Source organism: Babylonia areolata, chromosome 1, assembly GCF_041734735.1.
Source record: "Babylonia areolata isolate BAREFJ2019XMU chromosome 1, ASM4173473v1, whole genome shotgun sequence".
NCBI classification, from domain to species: domain Eukaryota; kingdom Metazoa; phylum Mollusca; class Gastropoda; order Neogastropoda; family Buccinidae; genus Babylonia; species Babylonia areolata.
This window is the reverse complement of record NC_134876.1, coordinates 77,246,835-77,264,334: the sequence shown is the minus strand read 5'-3', so window position 1 is coordinate 77,264,334 and position 17,500 is coordinate 77,246,835. Positions and strand designations below refer to the sequence as shown.

At 39.4% G+C, this 17,500-nt stretch overlaps 2 protein-coding genes across 3 annotated transcripts in view; both read left to right on the top strand.

Annotated features, from left to right (window-relative positions):
* LOC143287693 (neutral ceramidase B-like) overlaps positions 1–8,118 on the top strand; it is a 37,080-nt gene extending 28,962 nt beyond the window's left edge. Inside the window, exons 15-19 of the mRNA XM_076595899.1 lie at positions 1,444–1,539; positions 2,906–3,049; positions 3,772–3,825; positions 5,679–5,764; positions 7,395–8,118. Coding sequence (XP_076452014.1) covers positions 1,444–1,539; positions 2,906–3,049; positions 3,772–3,825; positions 5,679–5,764; positions 7,395–7,590 — 576 coding nt within the window. The 3' untranslated portion in view covers positions 7,591–8,118. The remainder of the gene's footprint in view (positions 1–1,443; positions 1,540–2,905; positions 3,050–3,771; positions 3,826–5,678; positions 5,765–7,394) is intronic.
* A 6,955-nt stretch (positions 8,119–15,073) lies between these two features.
* The window catches only part of LOC143287684 (uncharacterized), a 29,913-nt gene continuing 27,486 nt past the window's right edge, over positions 15,074–17,500 (top strand). The window contains exons 1-2 of one of the 2 annotated variants that reach the window (XM_076595876.1): positions 15,074–15,182; positions 16,398–17,248. In XM_076595876.1, coding sequence (XP_076451991.1) covers positions 17,041–17,248 — 208 coding nt within the window. In that variant the 5' untranslated portion in view covers positions 15,074–15,182; positions 16,398–17,040. Of the gene's footprint in view, positions 15,183–16,323; positions 17,249–17,500 lie in introns of both variants that reach the window. The other variant, XM_076595886.1, reaches the window with a different exon arrangement.

The window sequence follows — 17,500 nt, the reverse complement described above, 5'->3', positions numbered from 1 at the left end:
ATATATATATATACCATTCACTGAGTACTTATTATAGTTATTGAGAACCACCACCTGCCATGTAAGCGGTTCATGCCCAAATATGGAGGAGACTTGCTCCTTGCTTAATCAGAGGACTGCTTCTCTCAAGCTTTGTGCTTCTGACCATGGTTTTTACCATGGTTCAAGGGTCATCGCATAAAAAACAGTCAGGCTGGCCATGTGATGACTGACTTACCCCTAGGGTGTTTGAAGCTGTTTCTCAGCGTGTTTGTCTTTTTTTGTTTTTTTTTAATGCTTTAGTTTGTTTTTTTTTATAATAAAGCATGGTGCATGTTGGCATGGCTGCCATGACATACAGTGTAGAACGTGGCTAGAATTTTTGTTTGATTTGTGGTGAGAATAGTGACTATGAAAACAGGGGAGGAAAGGTAATGTTGTTGATCAACAGAAGTGACTCAGATTATCAGGATCAGGATTACACGCTAACAAGCACATCAGTGGGTAAGAGGAGTAGTCATGCTTGAAGTAGACATAGAAAAACTCCAGTGTTTAAGCTTTTTTTGTGTGTCTGTGTTGTAATATGGTAAGATAGTGCTTGTGGCTGGGTGTGTGTGCATGTTAGATTTTGCATATTGAACAACATGATAGTGTAGGAATAAGAAACTACGCTGGTATGGTCACATAACGGGATCCAGCAGCCTTGTTGAAATGATCCTCCAAGTAACTGTTGAGGGACAGAGATTAGGAAAAGCCAGAAAAAAACGATGGACTGACAATATTGCAGAATGGACATGAAAACCATTTGCAAAGATGCAGGCTTTTTGACACACAACCAACAGACCTGCAGGAATCTGGTGAAGATTTCTTCAGTGTGAAGCCCCATTGACTCTTTACAGAGTTAAGGGAGAGAAAAATAGTAAAGGAAAAGTACTACACTTGGTTGTTATGTCTAATACATCAGCAAACATTTAAATACTATTTCCACCCAAAAAACAGCAACTTGAATTTTCCACTTTTTTGTGTGTGTTTATTTGGTTTATTTTATTTCTTTGATCCGGGATATCTTCTCATGATTATGACTTGTCTCATTGTGTCATCATTGAACATGCGCTGTTTATATTTTCCAGTCATTTTCTATCAGTAAAACACACTTTTATATGCTTTTGAGATTTATTTGAATTTTTGTGATTCTTTGTTTGAAGTTGGTGTTTGTTTTAGCAAAATTAAGCTGGCAGCCATTAGTTAGCAAGTTGCAAGCCTGATTAGTTCTTCATAGAGTTGCTTGCTGGGCCATGCGTGTTGACTTTTATGTATGAACTTTTGGTGCACAGAGCACTTTGAACCATTGGTTCTTCTTGTAGTTTGTGTGTGTGTGCGCGCATGTGTGTGTGCATGCATGCACACACATGCCTCTCTTTCATGGTAGAATGTCAAACTGTGTTTTTTGTGTATTTTTATCAGATTCAGCGATACGAGGGAGCGTCAACCATTTATGGACCACACACACTGCAAGCCTACATTCAGGTTTTCAAGACTTTGGCAGAAGCTGTTGCAAAGGTTTGTGCACACGTACTGTACCATACTACATCAGTTCTCTCTTTGTTTGTTCTCCATATCCTTGCATGTGTGTTTGTTTATGTGGTGCATGGTGACAAAAACCTTTCCATTTTTCAGCAGCGTTCAGTAGTTGAAACTTAGGTATTTTGAAGGCTGGTTTTCAGCTTGAGAAAGTTTTGTTGGGTGAGGGAAGGTGTAATGGTACTTAAGCTAAAGTAAAACACAACAGCAACAAAAACAACAACAGCAACAAAATGTCTTTGTTAGCAGGAGTTTGGGAATACTGCCCTCCCCAAATGACATGATTCAGTGACTACAGTTCATTTTAACAGGGGACCTTTGTCCTGCCTTTACACCCAACCGGGACCCAGGCTGTCCTTGGATACTGGTATAACATATGGAGAGAGTGATGAACACTGCTGAATCAGTGATGAGTGATGGGGAAAGATCAATGTGCAGCAACAGTTCAAGAAGGTTGATGAAACATGTGGATACTGACCCTGAACACAGAATTTGGGTATTTCTGTTTGACCAGCTATTCGCCACACTCACTGTGGATGAGAGATATTGAGATTGAGGATTTCTCTGTGTGTGTGTGAGAGAGAGAGAGAGAGAGAGACAGACAGACAGATGGAGAGAAAACAAGTGGGAGAGGTTGAAAGAGAGATTGTATTTGTGAGAATGAGAAAGAGTGTGTGAAAGAGAGAGAGGTAGAGAGATAGTGAGAGAGAGAGAGGTAGAGAGAGAGTGAGAGAGAGAGAGAGAGTGAGTGTGATGAGTGAAGAGGGGTTTTCTGAAGGCTTGGTACCATTAAAGTTTAGCATGTCTTTCTTGTGTGTTTTTTGTCAGGGGTGTGGTGAACAAGTATTCAGAGTTTAAAAAAAATTGTTTTTATAATGAACTGTTCAGGTTAGAACATGGTGATGAATGCAGGGAAAGATCGAAACTTTTGGTGAAATTGTTCCCTTTTCAGGCACATAAATTTTGGTTTAAAAAAAACCCCACCGTTTCTGATGGTCAGCAAAAAATTTGGATAATATATGCAGTTCTTTTTTTTGTGATACTCATAATGTTGCTTAAACAAAAAATATGTATATTTAAACAAAAGCAGATATGTATATTTAAACAAAAGTATGCATGATTTTCATGAATTAGGAAAACAAATAAAAAGAAAAAAAGCAACCCTCTCCTTCCCTCTCACCACCCCCCTGCCCCCCCTCCACCCCCTTCCCCCGCCTCCCCAACTCCTGCCCTTCCCTTCAGGTTTACTGTTCAAAATTTTTCATCTTATTTTTGAAGATACGTATATAGGATTCACACATGAGTGATGGATGTTGTGTCATGTTTTGTTTTTGGTTTTGTGCAGAACAAGACTGTGGTGCCAGGTCCAAACCCTCCCAATCTGCTTTCAAAGCAGCTGTCGTTCCTGCCTCCAGTGCTCTATGACACAGCTCCTCTTGGCAAGAACTTTGGGGATGTCAAAGTGGACGCCAGCCCTTCGTATGCCCCCGTGAGTGATCTTGTCTAATGCTATAGCTCTGGATATAACACATCAGCTTTGGGTTTGATAGTTCCATGATTTTCAAGCTACTGTGTGATAGTTCTGGATAACTGATCAGCTTTGGGTTGGATAGTACCATCATTTTCAAACTACAAGGCTGGGTTTGACATTACCAAAATTTTCAAAATTGAAGGCGATAGTTCTGGATAATACATTAGCTTTGGCTTTGATGTACTCAAACTACAGAGTGATAGTTCTGGATAACATATCAGCTTTTAGTTTGATAGTGCCATAATTTTGCAAACTGCAGAGCTGTTTTTTTCTTAGTTCCTGTCTGTGTCTATGTATAAATCAGAATGCCATTTGTCAAATCAGTTTTAGCGTCCATCTGCAATATTTTTTTGGTGTTTTTGTCGTAAACTGTATCATATAATTTTTGTTTCATGAATAACATGCTTTGTTTTGAGCTTTTTGGATTTCTTTTATGTATAAATAAAGTTCATACATGGCTAAAATCAAGGTGATGTCCACCTAAGCCTCATCAAAACAGTGATCATCCTTCATGTTTGGTGTGTGTACATGTTCATTTGTTCTCTGTGTGTGCATATCCATCTGTTATTTGTGTTTGTGTGTACATCTATGAGTCCTATGTGTTCATTGCCATTTGTATGAAGTATGCAGTTTTGCAGTTTGTTTGATGATATTGCACATCTGTATCTTGTGTCCTCCAGGGGTCTGTGGTGGAAGTGACTTTCATTAGTGCCAATCCAAGAAACGACTTGAGGGTAAGCACAGATTACACCTGAGGTTTGGTAGGAAGAGTAAGCTGTGACGGTCTGATCATTTGAATGCAGCAGTTTGTTTCTGTTCTCTATGTTGCATGTACTTGTGTGTTCACTGTTTATTTATTTGTGGGATTAAAAAAAAAAAATTCAACAAAGCATTTAAATTTAATGCCTCTTTGATGATCTGCATAACAAAGAGTATGTGCACCAAATCTTCCTCTGTTAAACTTCTTTTTTGTTGAGAAAAAAAAAATGTCTTTGTGTTAGTAAATGGAGGTGTTGCAGCAGAATCGGTTAAGCATTGGACTTCTGATCCAGTGGTCACCAGTGATCGGGGTTTAAACCCGTATTTGACACGGTGTTGTGTCCTTTTCAAAGGCACTTTTTTTATGATTTTCCTCTCTCCACCCAGGTGTGAATAGGTACCTGACTTCAGTAGGGGAAGGTTAAAACGGCTGAAGTAGAGGATTGCTTTTTGCCTTCCTATGCTGAGCCCTATATAGACATCTCTGCCCTGATGGCCAGAAAAGGCTATGAGATATTTCAGCCTAAATTTTCAGTTTGTGTGTATGTGTGTGTGAGAGAGAGAGGGAGAGAAATAGTTGCATTTGTATCATTAACCCCTAGGCTGCCTGCATGACGAGATAACTCGTCATGGCAAGCATGTATGCTTCGCTGCCTGCATGACGAGATAACTCGTCATCGAAATATTCTGACTTTTCCCTGCTTTGCATTCAGTTTGTTGACAAAAATGCTGGTAGCTTTAGCTTGGGGAATCTTTCTGGATTCTATTCATAGCTAGAAACACCATCTGCGTCATAAGGCAGTCCTTTATTGGAACGTTTTGGTTGGGTTACTGGCCGCAGTCTTTGCCTGGCTCCTCTCCTCGCTCGCTCAACAAAATGTCGGACTGACTCCGTGCTCAAGACATGCGCTCGTGGCGAACTAAATCAACCAAGATTACTTTCTTTAGCTAATGCTCAGAAAGAATTGGAGCATAAATTCGAAGGAGAAGACAGTGGTGAACATTTATAGGACGATTTGATAGAAAATAAAGGGAGCAATCAAGAGAGTGGCCAAGATACAACTATCAATGAGTGATGCAGGCTGTTCAACTCTAGCAGACGAATTTTTAGCAGGGCACCGTATGAGCTATTTTCTTGGCACTCAGCCAACGCGGTCTGATGAAGTGACGGTGTGAGAGGGGTGAAGAGGAGGGGGGTGGAGACTGAGGGGGCGTGGCCTCACATCCATATTATCACTTGCAGAAGTCACAATGCATCTATTTCTTTTTCAGTTTTTTTATATTGTGGTTGTTCTAGTATGATTTTGTGTGTGCAGATATCCATTTGTCCAGAAAGTGATATTTTTGTGCAAATTACCAGACTAATGTTTGTAATGAACAAGTTGAAAATGTGACAAAAAACAAAACACAGATTTCAAAACAACAGCATGTCACTTAAAATGCATAAAATGGGAAAACATCATGTGTTTTGTATTCTTTATTCATTTCCCTTTCAGAAAATATATACTTTTATGGGTCTTTCTCCAATAACAAAGAGCACAGAATTTTTTGAAAATTTATACCCGGTTTTTGTGAAAAAACCCTGGCAAATAGATTTCACTTAAATTTTATTTTCCTGGCAGCGAAAGGGTTAATATCCCGTCATAAAAATGATGTCTTATCAGATACGTAGCAAGCCAAGTGGTGAAGTGTTTCCATGTAGGTGAAGGCTTTTTTTTTCTTTTCTTTTTTTTATTAAAATTTTTTTTTTTTAAGGAGTTGCTTTGCTTATTGTTGACAGCAGTTCCAGTTGGAACACACATTTGAAAGGCCAGCTGTTGTGTTTCAGACCAATGACACATTTCTGACTGTGGAGCAGAAAGAGGCCGATGGGTCATGGACAGTTATTTTCACGGACGCTGACTGGGAAACCAGGTTGGTAACAGTTGGCAGAGTGTGAGCACTGTCTGTGTGGCCCAGTGCTGACACAGTGTTAATGCCAGCCTGTGTCCATCGTGAGGATGCTGGGGTCTCTTTCAGTGTGAATAGTATCCCCACCTTCTGGAAAATTATCTATATTAGAATTGTCCTCTTTTCCTGTCGCTCTCTTTGTTTCTGGCTTTTTCCTTTTTTCTTCCTCTTGTGATTTCCTGTTTGATTTTCTGTCTTGCTGTTCCATTCATGTATATATTTTTTGAGAAAGCCTTGTTTTTTTTTCGGGTTGGGGTGGGGGGGGGTATTTTCTGGATGTGATAATTGGGCATTCTTAATATGTATTCTTTTTTTCACCTGGGATGTGTGAGTTTGTAATATTTGGTTTTGTATGTCTGTAGATATATATATATGATTCTGTATAATTATGTTCATGTCTTTTTTTTCTTTTTAATCTTCATTCAAAAAATAGATGGATTGGTCAGTGTCTGAGGCATGTTCTAGGTTTTTGAACATAGACATGACTCTGTTTCTGCCTAATTTTCTTTCCTTTTTTTTTTTTTTTTTTTTACCAGATTCTGTAGGATCAATATTTAGTTTTTCAGCCTGCTTGATTATTGTCCTGTGTGGATGGCTGGTCTTCAAGCTACAAGGAAAGAAAATGTCAGGGTTGGTGAGGCACACAAGTGATAACGCCCATTTTCTACACAAACGTATAGGTCTGTTTTGACCAACAAAGCTCATGAAGAGAATAATTATCATCTATGTGAAAAGTAATTATTTAACTGTACTCAACCGCTGGACGGAAATACAGCCATGACTGGGACACCATGTATGTGAAGGGAGGTAATTCATACTTTTCAAAGGATCATGTCACAGTTGCTGCCCTTAAGGGTACACTGCCACAGAGGGTGCAGGGAGGAGGTGGAAGGTGTGTGTACATATTACCCACAGATATGGGATCCAGTTATTACAGATATGAATTCCAGTAAGCCAGTTATCACAGATATATGATTACCCAACCAGAAAGTTCACTCCAAATTCACAGGTGAAGAAAAAAATAACCCAGACTTTGAATTGGGGGCAGCATTCAGACTGGAAAAGATCCACACACTTTCTCCACATCCCCCTTCCCCCACTCTTCATTTTCTCCAAATGCTACTGACCAAGGGTTAACGCCCTTGCCAACAGAGGTAATTGTTTGGAGTGGAACTGCTGACCATGAATTGGTGTCTCTTGTTGGTTGATACCATACAGTGATCCTGCCTGTACGCCTGTTTTGGAAGGGTGGAAAAGGAAATTTTCTACCAAAAATTACATTTAAGTAACATACTTACTGTGACCCACTAGTGCAGACTCGGCAGGGGTCTGACATTCCTGTCCTGTGCAAACTACTATCCGCCTATGCGGAGAAAACGAAAGTAGCTACGGCTGATAACCAAGTATAGTATACAGTCTAGTGCATGCTGGTTTTCTAAACAGATTTTCAGTGCTGTCTGAAATCCACAGGTCTGGATACAATGCCCAGCCTGTGGAGTAGGTGCACAGTTCACAAGAAAATGATTTGTGTCACTCCCTAAGATCACACAAGTATTCTGTATATGCACTTAAAAACATTCTCCTTGTTTTCCAGGTACTACTGGAAGATGACAAGCCTGGTGTTTGGAGAAAGTGATGCCATTATACAATGGGAAATTCCAGAAGCGCAGTCATTTGGCACGTACCGTGTCCAGCACTTTGGGAGTTCAAAGAGCATTACTGGAACCATCAAACGTTTTACCGGGAAAAGCAGAGAATTTCTTGTGAAGAAATCAAAATATATCCATTGAATGACAATTCAATTTCAGAACATATCCATTGAATACTTGTTACTTTTTGAGGTCACAAATTTTGATTTCATTTCACAACAAAAGATGTTCATTACATCTTTTTTTTTTTCTTTTTTTTTTTTTTTAAGAAATCCTCTGGTTATTTCAAATGATCCATTGACTTTACTGTTGTCTAGGGCCAGCTGTTCATCTGGTGTGTGGTATCTAGCTCTCACATTCCTTTTAAATCAAAACAAATGGACTCTGATTTGGTTGTGTATGTGTGTGTGTGTGTGTGTGTGTTCAATGACAGCAGTGTAGTGTATTACACACATGTTGTCAGTTCACCATTTAAAGAAAATGAAATGCATAAAAGACAAGAATATATTTCACCCCTTTTGCCAAATCCAAGGGAAAAACAAACTATTTCCTGCAGCGCCTGTTCTGCAGGAATTCGCACTGTTTGCAGGATACGGAATTTCTGATGAAAAACAAAACAAATCAAAAAGAAAATATCATGGTTTATTAAATAAAGACAGAAGAAGTCGTGGTCAAGTTTTTGTGTGTACACAATTAAAAATCAACATACACAACACACACACACACACACACACACACACACACAAATGCACTTGCCTGAACACACAGACATAATGTACCTGAACATGCATGCATATACACATATACATCTGCTTACATGCCTGCTCCAGTGCAGACACACACACACAGTGCATTTAAACACACAGTTTCCTCCCTTCCCCATTCCCACATTCACTGTACCTGAGTGTAAACAAATAAGATAAAGTACATAATTCCACATAAGAAATGTTTGTACTTTGTACAAGGTCAACATGGATGTGTCACACTGCAATACACGCAACACAACTGTCTAAAACTTTTCTGTGGATTCCTAAGTTAAACTTTTCCCTTATACATAGCTAATAATTTTCTTGCTTATGACATGCTTAAATAATGTCCAAAGCATCAAATTCAAAGCTCATAGTACGAAGGCACACAGTAGGAATTTGTAGATGCCACAGACATAGTATGTCAAAGAAATGAACAAGAAGAAGAGGTGCTTTTCTTTCTAATTCATTCATATGATTCGTTCATGTGTTCTTGGATTACAAAACAAACTTGGAATCAGTTTTAACCAAGCAACATTTTTGGAATCTGCCATCTGTAATGTACCTCAGCACATCCAAACTGAAAAAAACATATCCCAAGCATCAAAGAAAGGATCAAAAGAATCCAAACATGTACTTTACATATTCATGAAGCAAGATATCCCAATTAAGTAAAAATAGGTTACAATTGAAAGAAAAGATCTGAGCACATCACTCCTCTTTTGCAACATCTCCACTGGCTCCCTGTTTCACACAGAATAAAGTACAAGATCAGCACTCTATGTTATAAATGTATTCACAAATCAGCCCCTTCCTATCTCTGTGGCTGCCTTCACCTCTACACTCCATCTCGCTCTCTACAATCGCCTTCAGATCCACTCTGTTTACGCATACCCAGATTCAAACACTTGACTGTTGGCTGCCGTTCTTTCTCTGTCTCTGGACCTTGCAATTGGAATGAACTTCCTCTTTTGCTTCGTCAAGCCTCCACACTCAGCTCTTTCAAGTCTGGCCTCAAAAAGCCAACCTCTTCCCAAAATAGCCTCCCTTGCCTGCCTCTCCCTTGTCTTCAGTTTCTCCAGTTTTAGAGTTATGCATGTGTCTGAATGACTGATGCGAAAGCGCTTTGATTTGTATGTGCACAAGATTCAGTGCTATATAAATATTATTATTATTATTATTACAATAATTCCTGTGTCAACAATCATTCTACAGGCAATCTGAGGTGTGACAGATTTATATCTGGACATGCTTCAAATACAATTACTGTTGAAATTTAGATTTCTTACAGTTAAATATTTAGGTGTAAATTGATGAAAAGTATTTTAAGTTAATGCTTGAAATCATCGCTTTCTTTCCAAACAAACATTTCTTTGCAGCCAGCATGAGTTCTGGTTGTGCATGGAAACCATGGACATATTTCAAAACAGATTAAAAAAACAAAACAAAAAAACCCCACTGAATTTTACATTTATACGTTTAGGTTCCAAACTGAGCCATGGAACATGACATCACAGGACACGGTTCATTTGTTGTGAAGGTTTACAATAAAATGATTTTTGTGCATTGCATAAACAATTTCATGGGAGTGGGGTTAGGGGCTTTGACCCATTTCTGACCACACAAACACAATTCAAATGCAAACCAGTATGCGTGATATATTTAAGATCTGTACCCTTGAAATGTAGCAGAGAGAAAAATTAATAGCCTGCTGAAAAACAGATCCTCTCCCTTCCAGAAATCACTGGGGATGGATCGGCCACATGCTATAGAAACCTGGATCCAGCAAAAGCAAGCACTATCACCCGGAATCTGCCAAGAATAGAGCCCTGACTTTTACCAACACATACCTCAGAATGATTCTTTGAATTTGTTGGCCATCCAACAAAGACAACAGACAGCAGCAGAGCAGACTTGCCAAGAAGCTGGAGAAAAATCAGACATGCGCTCTGTAGCCCTGTATGATTAGACAAGTTCCCGCGTGGAACCCGGAAGGGATGACCTGGAGGCAGTCGTTAGTAGGACAGATGGAGTGATGGCTCAAAACAGGATGGCTGGACAGTAATGTCCAACATGTGATTTCTACCTTTGAAGTGATATGGCAGAACAAAAACATGAAAAACAACGACAACAAAGAAGAAAAGAGAACTTGAAAGAAAATCGACTATATTTGAATGTTAAAATTTTGTGTACTAGTCTGTGTTTAAAAGACAAATGCACCATCTTTGTCTGGTTTATAGCTCCCTTTCCATCATATTTCTTTACAAATCAATTTAAGTCAATCATTTAAAGATTTAACAGTTAACTCATAGCTTTACTGTTAACATAAGTTAACTCGTAGCTTTACTGTTAACATTTGTCTGCCTCAGGTGATTTGCTCGACAGGGTTAACCATCCCAGGGAAGTATTTGCAAAGATCTCTGTGACACCGTGCTGACACTACCAGACTAAAAAAACCCAAAAGAATAAAACAGTGAAAAAAATAAAGAAATCAGTAGTGAGAATTTCAGTTTTGATTTGGGTGCCTCTGAATGCTAGCTTGGTACTCTTCCACATGGATTTTAATGTGCACATTTGATCTGCATGCACATACACTCGAAGGGGGTTCAGGCACCAGCAGGTCTTCACATCTGTTGACCTTGAGATCAGAAAAATCTCCAGTTGAAAAAAAAGTAGTATCTGGTTTACATTCACTTTCAGTTTTCTGGTGGTGTCAAAACATGTACAGTATACACAGTGTAAACAGCAAGAATTAATGAACAAGGAAACGGATGCCTTATTTGTGCATAAGCCTTGCGCTCTAGTTAGGCCTCGAGAGCCTGATATTAATTACATAAAATCATGTTGGTTTTGCAAAGTGGGGGTACAAGATCACAGCCAGTCGAGTTGCAGAAAAAAATTATTGTTTACACCAAACAGATGATATAGATCATGAACATACTTTGCATAAAAATTTATTTTCTTCTCAGTGCGTAGTGTATTCAGTGAAAACTGTTACGTTTTCAATGTGTGGGGTTAAGATTTGTGTTTTTTGAGTTGATGTAAGGGGAATTTAATTTGCTGCGTTCAGAACACCAACAGGCTGCATTCAAGATGATTCGTGTTCTCCACCCTCCTCTGTTATTCAGATAATGTCAACAGTCACTGACGAGCATGAATTTTGCTGCCACACCATCTTAGGTAATTTCTGATTCGCCGAGGATACTGTCTGGCATGAGAATGCTTTTTTTCCATTTTAAAAAAGAAAAAAAAAGAAAGAGTTCTTATATCTCTTATTTATTTGCAGCCCCCCCCCCCCCCCCCCCCCCCCTAATCGTCTTTTCTTCATTTTCATTTACTGTTCTTTTTAATTCATTATATGTGTAGCCTATACGGATTTATCCGAACGCAGTGACATCTTGAGTTACTAATACCGATACTGATCATTTTTTTCCCACTTTGTTCATTGTTTTCACACACACACACACACACACACACACACACACACACACACACACACATCTTAGCCCCGTTGTATTCAAGTTAAGCTTCGTTAACTCTCCTACCATGATATGGTCGAGAAGTTTCATCCTTTCTGGGCAACGCAGACATTCCCAACACTCCGCTATCTGAACAACTGCACAGATCCTAATTATACAGTGATCTAGGCTGAACTATGATTTGAACTGCGTATTATGATTAATAACAGGCAGTGAATATGCCGTGTTTTTTTGGGGGGGAGGGGGTGGTGGTGGTTGTTTTTTCGGTTTTTTATTTTTATTATTATTTTTTATATAAGTTGAGTTCGGCGCCCTGGAGTTGAACTCAGAAGCTTCGGAATACCTGTACTGCCACCTTTTTATTTATATATTTATTTATTTATTGTACCTGCTCACCTATCGAGGTGTATGTCTTTTGCTTTATTGAAATATTCAACATGCAGACGCTAACACATAGCCTAACTAATGAAAACACTCCTCTGTAATTTCTTTCAGTCCGTCGCCGTACGTCGCTGCTTTTAACAGCTTGAGGTCAAGGTGCCCGAGTCGCTGTGAGTGTGTGAGTGAGTGCAGGGAGGTTACTTTGACATCGAGTGTAGCCTGATTTTCAATCGAACGTCGATCGTTGAATACACATGCAGCCAATTTGTTCAGTTTGTTTCATGACTAAGCCCGACAGCTTGTTGAAAGTAAAACATAGCTTTGTTATTTCGTTATTGTTAATTTTTTTTTTTTTTTTTTAAATATTGTACTAGCTTATTTTGCGTATTTTCTTTTTAGTCACGGTTCTTTAGTGCAGGGCCACATTTTATTTATTTTTCTGTTTATTTATTTATTTTCTATCTGCTAGTGTATCTGCTTTACTATAAAAGTGAATTTTTTTTTCTAAGTAGCGTTCAGGGCAGGGACAACCATATGACGCGGGTTCTTTTACGTGTGCTAAGCGTATGCCGCACACGGGACCTCGGTTTATCGTCTCATCCGAAAGACTAGCACCCAGATCACCACTGTTGGTACAGTGGAAAGGGGAGTAAAAATCCCGGTCTGTAGATATATGGGACTGGAACCCGTGAGCGCGTTACCACTAGGCCACCGTTCCACCCTGGCAACTGTATCGAGTGTATGGAAATCGGCGATCCGGTTGGACAGGGCTTTGACTGGATGAGTTTGCGAGTTGGATTGCAAATTCAACTGAAAGCTGCCGTACGTGTGCGTCTGCTTGGCTCAACTGGAAGACGAGCTCGCATTCCAAGTTATTAGTTCGGTTTCTCGGGCCACCCATAATATTATGTTGAATCAAGGAGAAAACTCCATATCACTGTCCAAGTTAACGTGCCGTTCTTATGCTGTCGTAGAGATAGTCCCCCCCCCCCCACTCCCAACCACCTCCCCCTTCTCCCACCTCCACGCTCTCCCAGTGAACTTAGATACCTTTCTTTCTGCTGTTTGTATTCCACCACATCAACGGACTCGTGGCAGTCAACACAAAACAAGTCTTCCCCTTCTCTTCCCTTAGAGGCGCCGTAGCAGACTGGATTAGGTGTTGGACTTTTGATCCAGTGTTCACCAGTGATCAGGGTTCGAGCCCAAGACCTTGGAAACAGTGAAACAACTGGGCCGATGGTTGTAAAGCTATCGAACCTTTAACTTCAACCTTCAACCTGATTTGGCACAGATAAAATGTCGGTCTCTAGACAGGTAACGACTGAAACAGGAAGCAAATATCTTTTATGTATAAGACTTTGGACACGATTCTAATCAACACAAGTGACTGAGGAACCGGACCATACGAACAGCGATTCATTGATCATCTGGGCGAAAATACCAGACCCAACAATTATTGAAAGACGAAGAATAGGGCCTGTGTCACGCGCGCTTTCAAGGTTTTTGCCAAGCGAACCACGATTGACGGTGTAGACAAGGACCTTCTTTCAGGAGCTGCCTATCACACTATGTGCAGCGCTGTATTCATGGTACTGGAAAACGGTCAAGTAAACACCACCTTTCTTCAACTAAAAAGTCTATGTCTGGCACCAAAAGAAAAGAAAGTGTCAAAACGAAACGCTCAGCTTTTACAGCACCTTAGTTTGTGATAGTAGAGCTACAGCGTAAATTCAAGATTTATTACTCTATCTTAAAGAAAATGTTCTTCAGCCCGTGTTAAAATCAGTTTACTTTCATCATTTACGTAATTCTGAATGGAGTAGTGTTTGATAATAATTTGAATGAATCGGTGTGGGTCTGTTGCTGCTTTAGGTTGAAATCTCATTTATCTAGGTATGCTTTTATTTTGTGACCTACTTTTCTTTTCTTTTCTTTTTTCTTTCTTTTTTTATTTATTTATTTTTTTTATACGTCCCACAGAAACGTTAGATACGAATCCCATAAATGCACAACCTAATTACCGTAACGGATTGCCGCTGAAGATGTATTGATTGGGTGATTGGCTGCTTGACTGATTGAAATCTGAACAAAAATCCTCGTCAAAATTACTCTGAGGAACTCCAAGGATCGTTGTTGAATTTTTAGTACATCATGTGAAAATGCTTCCGTGTTCTTTTTCTTAGTTTCCATGACACAGGGGAAAAAAAAGAAGAAAAAAAAAGTATTAATCAGGTCTACTTGACAAGCAACAGCAGCGCAATATCTGGGTACATATACGATAAACGATTACATTCAAATGTATTTTTTCTCAATCCACTGACATAATTATCACCTTGGTGATCAGCGTCAGACATTTCATGCTTGCTTAGGACCCAAACACCGTCTCATAGTCTACAAGAAACAAAGAGCATTTAAACTAAAACAAATACAAGGGGGAGGTGACTAATGTATGTCTTAGTTTTCCCATTGATCACGTAAGAACTAAAAAAAAAAAACCCATTAATTAATCCCCCATACTCTTTAATCTTTTACCACTCCTGTTTTAGCTAAACTAACACGTAATTCCTCCTTTTTTTTTCTTTCTTTTTTTTTTCAAACTAGAAACAAACAAAAAACAAACACGAAAACAATTTTTCGTGATTGGTGCATTATATATGTCAAAGAAAGCCCTGCCCCTCTCAATATTTCTCCTTTGAGAAATAAATAATATTATTTATTCTTTCCCTTTTCTTTATTTTTATACAGAACGTTTACTCGCAGAACGGGTGGGAACACAAACAAACAGCCCCCTCGAACCCCCTCCTGTGTCACCCCCCCACCCCCTTACCCCTCAATCCCACCCCTGCTTTTCAGCCCACCAGGCGTTTGGGGCGTCACCGTCAACAGAATTAAAAAAGCCGCTCCTCTTACCGTGCCTCTGGGTTACCCCCTCCCCTCCCTCCACGCCCCCTCCCCCCTTTCCCTCCACCCTGTCCAGCCACGGACTTATAAATAGAGCCATGTACCTTATCCTGTGAGTATTTTCGTATTTCCTTCACTGACGATCGTCTGTTCAGTGACGTTGAACGAAATCTGCGCGCTGTTTGTTCTGACACTGTGCTGATTGCCGTGAAGAGGACATTAGGTAGATCTGAGCTTAATGTTGTTTTTTGTTTGTTTGTTTTTATTTCGGTCATTTGTCTTCTACCGTATATCTTTCACTGTTTAGTATTATGTTTTAGTGTATTTACTTAGTGTTTGTTTGTTTGACTTGATTATTGTGTTTCATTCTATGTCAGTGTTTTGTACAAATCTAGAAGAGGCTTCCAAGGCATGAACAGCGCATCGGGTTTATCGGGTTCATGCGAAGGTCAGCCAGACATCTGCTCCATTATTATTATTGTTATCATCATTATTATTAATATTGTTATTAACAACAGATGTTGCTTATGTGGCTCAGTCCTTAAAACTGAAACTGTGTTGAGTATAACGTCCTGTTAGCTTGCGTTCGTAATAAATTGAGGCAGAGGTGTTTTTTGTTTTGTTTTTGTTTTTGTTTTTCTGCTCTTTGAACTTTGAAGAATGGTAAAAGGAAGGGGCGTAATTGTGGTTAGTTAGGATACCATGGAAATAGGAATGGGATGTGGTTGTGGTTTGTACACTGTTTTGTTGATTTGTTCTTCCTTGATTTGTTCTTCAGAGATATGTTGCAAAATGTACCATCCGTTTATCCGTGTTTCTTTTTCTTCTTCTCTTCTTCTCTAGCAAACGGAAAAGTAAAAAGTTTGGGTTTTTTTATTGATAAAAAGAAAAAAAAACAACTTTTCATTTTGCAGAGATTTAAGTGTTTCATATGCTTTCTCCAATCAGAATACTTTTAAAATATCTTTATAGTAGTAACCAGCGAGAGATAGGAAAATAAGATTAAATAGACTAAAAATTCGAGGAGAGAGAGAGAGAGAGAGAGAGAGAGAGAGAGAGAGAGAGAGTTATTACGTGACCAGCTGCATTGTGAACATTTGAATTTCTTAATCAACATAATTAATTTGTGTCAGTATCATGTGACAACTTATTGTTTTTTTTCAACTGTTTAGTCATCCTATTATCATCATCATTATTATTCAAATATTCCGCTTTGAATAAGCTTAAGCTTATATCTCAGAAGATGGTTGGCTGTGAGGTCGTTCTTATTTTCAAGTTATGTCCTCAGTCGCTTAAGATAATGGTACACGCCGGTAAACAGTTTATAACTAACAACACTATATTTCGTTGTTTTTCTTTTCAAGGTCCTGATTCACATCGTCGTATATTTGCTACATTGGTGACTGTTTTTGTTTTTTGTTTTGTGTATCCTCACCAGCCAGCACAGCTTGAGGTTACCAGCGAAAGGCGACAGCACTCACACAGGAAGAACACAGCATCTCGATCACCAAAGAAGCATCACAGCAGTTCACTTCTGCTCTGAAAATTAGGAATCTGGAAGAAAAATTGACATAAAATAAACTACAAGAGTATGTGCAACCTTCCTCGATCTGACGAAGGTGGTAGTTTTGTTTTTAGTTTGTGGTAGGGAGGGGGTTGAACTCCTCAAACTGTTCTAAATCTCCAGTCCGGTGGTGACGATTTATTTGTGTAGTGTTTGGTGGGTGTCTGTGTTCTGCCGAGTCTCAGGCGAAGCTTACTGTGTAAGTGTTTGGTGGTAAGGTATACCTGCCTGATAAGACAGCCAAATCGCTGAATCCATCATCTTGTATTTATTCGATCACGGAAAAATACTTATACCGCATACTCACCCCACCATATTTTTTAACCGATATTTCCCACAAACTCAAACCTGTTTGGGAGTTTTCTGCCAGATAAGTAACATTATAAAATTTCGTTTGACAAACACGGTACAGTAATATCACCAAAAAACCAAGCCTGTTTCAACGGGATAATAGGCGTTGCTAAAACGTCGTTCCGACGAACAACGTTCAACAACAGTGACAGATCAACCGACCAGGATGCAGACGAGAACGTGGATACAGGTGACCATAGCGCTGGCTCTTCTGGCCATCTCGCTACAAGTGGCAGGGTTCTTGGCCCCCATGTGGATCTGGCTGGACGTGGGCGACTTCAACGTGGGGGTCGGGCTGTGGTTCTCTGTGGGCTGTGGACTGGAAGGCACGTGCAACACGACAGCCCCGCCTGTGTCTTTCGGCTACAATGATGGTAAGTGTTGTTCTTGGTGGTGGTGGTGGTTGTGTGTGTGTGTGTGTGTGTGATTTTTATTATTATTATTTTTTTTTTAATCTCTCTCGGCATCCAGCTGTTTGAAGGATTTTAAATTTGATTTTTAGATATTCTTCTTTTCGATGTGTGCGGCTTTTTTTTTGTTGTTGTTTTTTGTTGTGTGTGTGTGTGTGTGTGTGTGTGTGTGTGTGTGTGTGTTTTCACTGAGTTCCAGTACGATTTCGATATAAC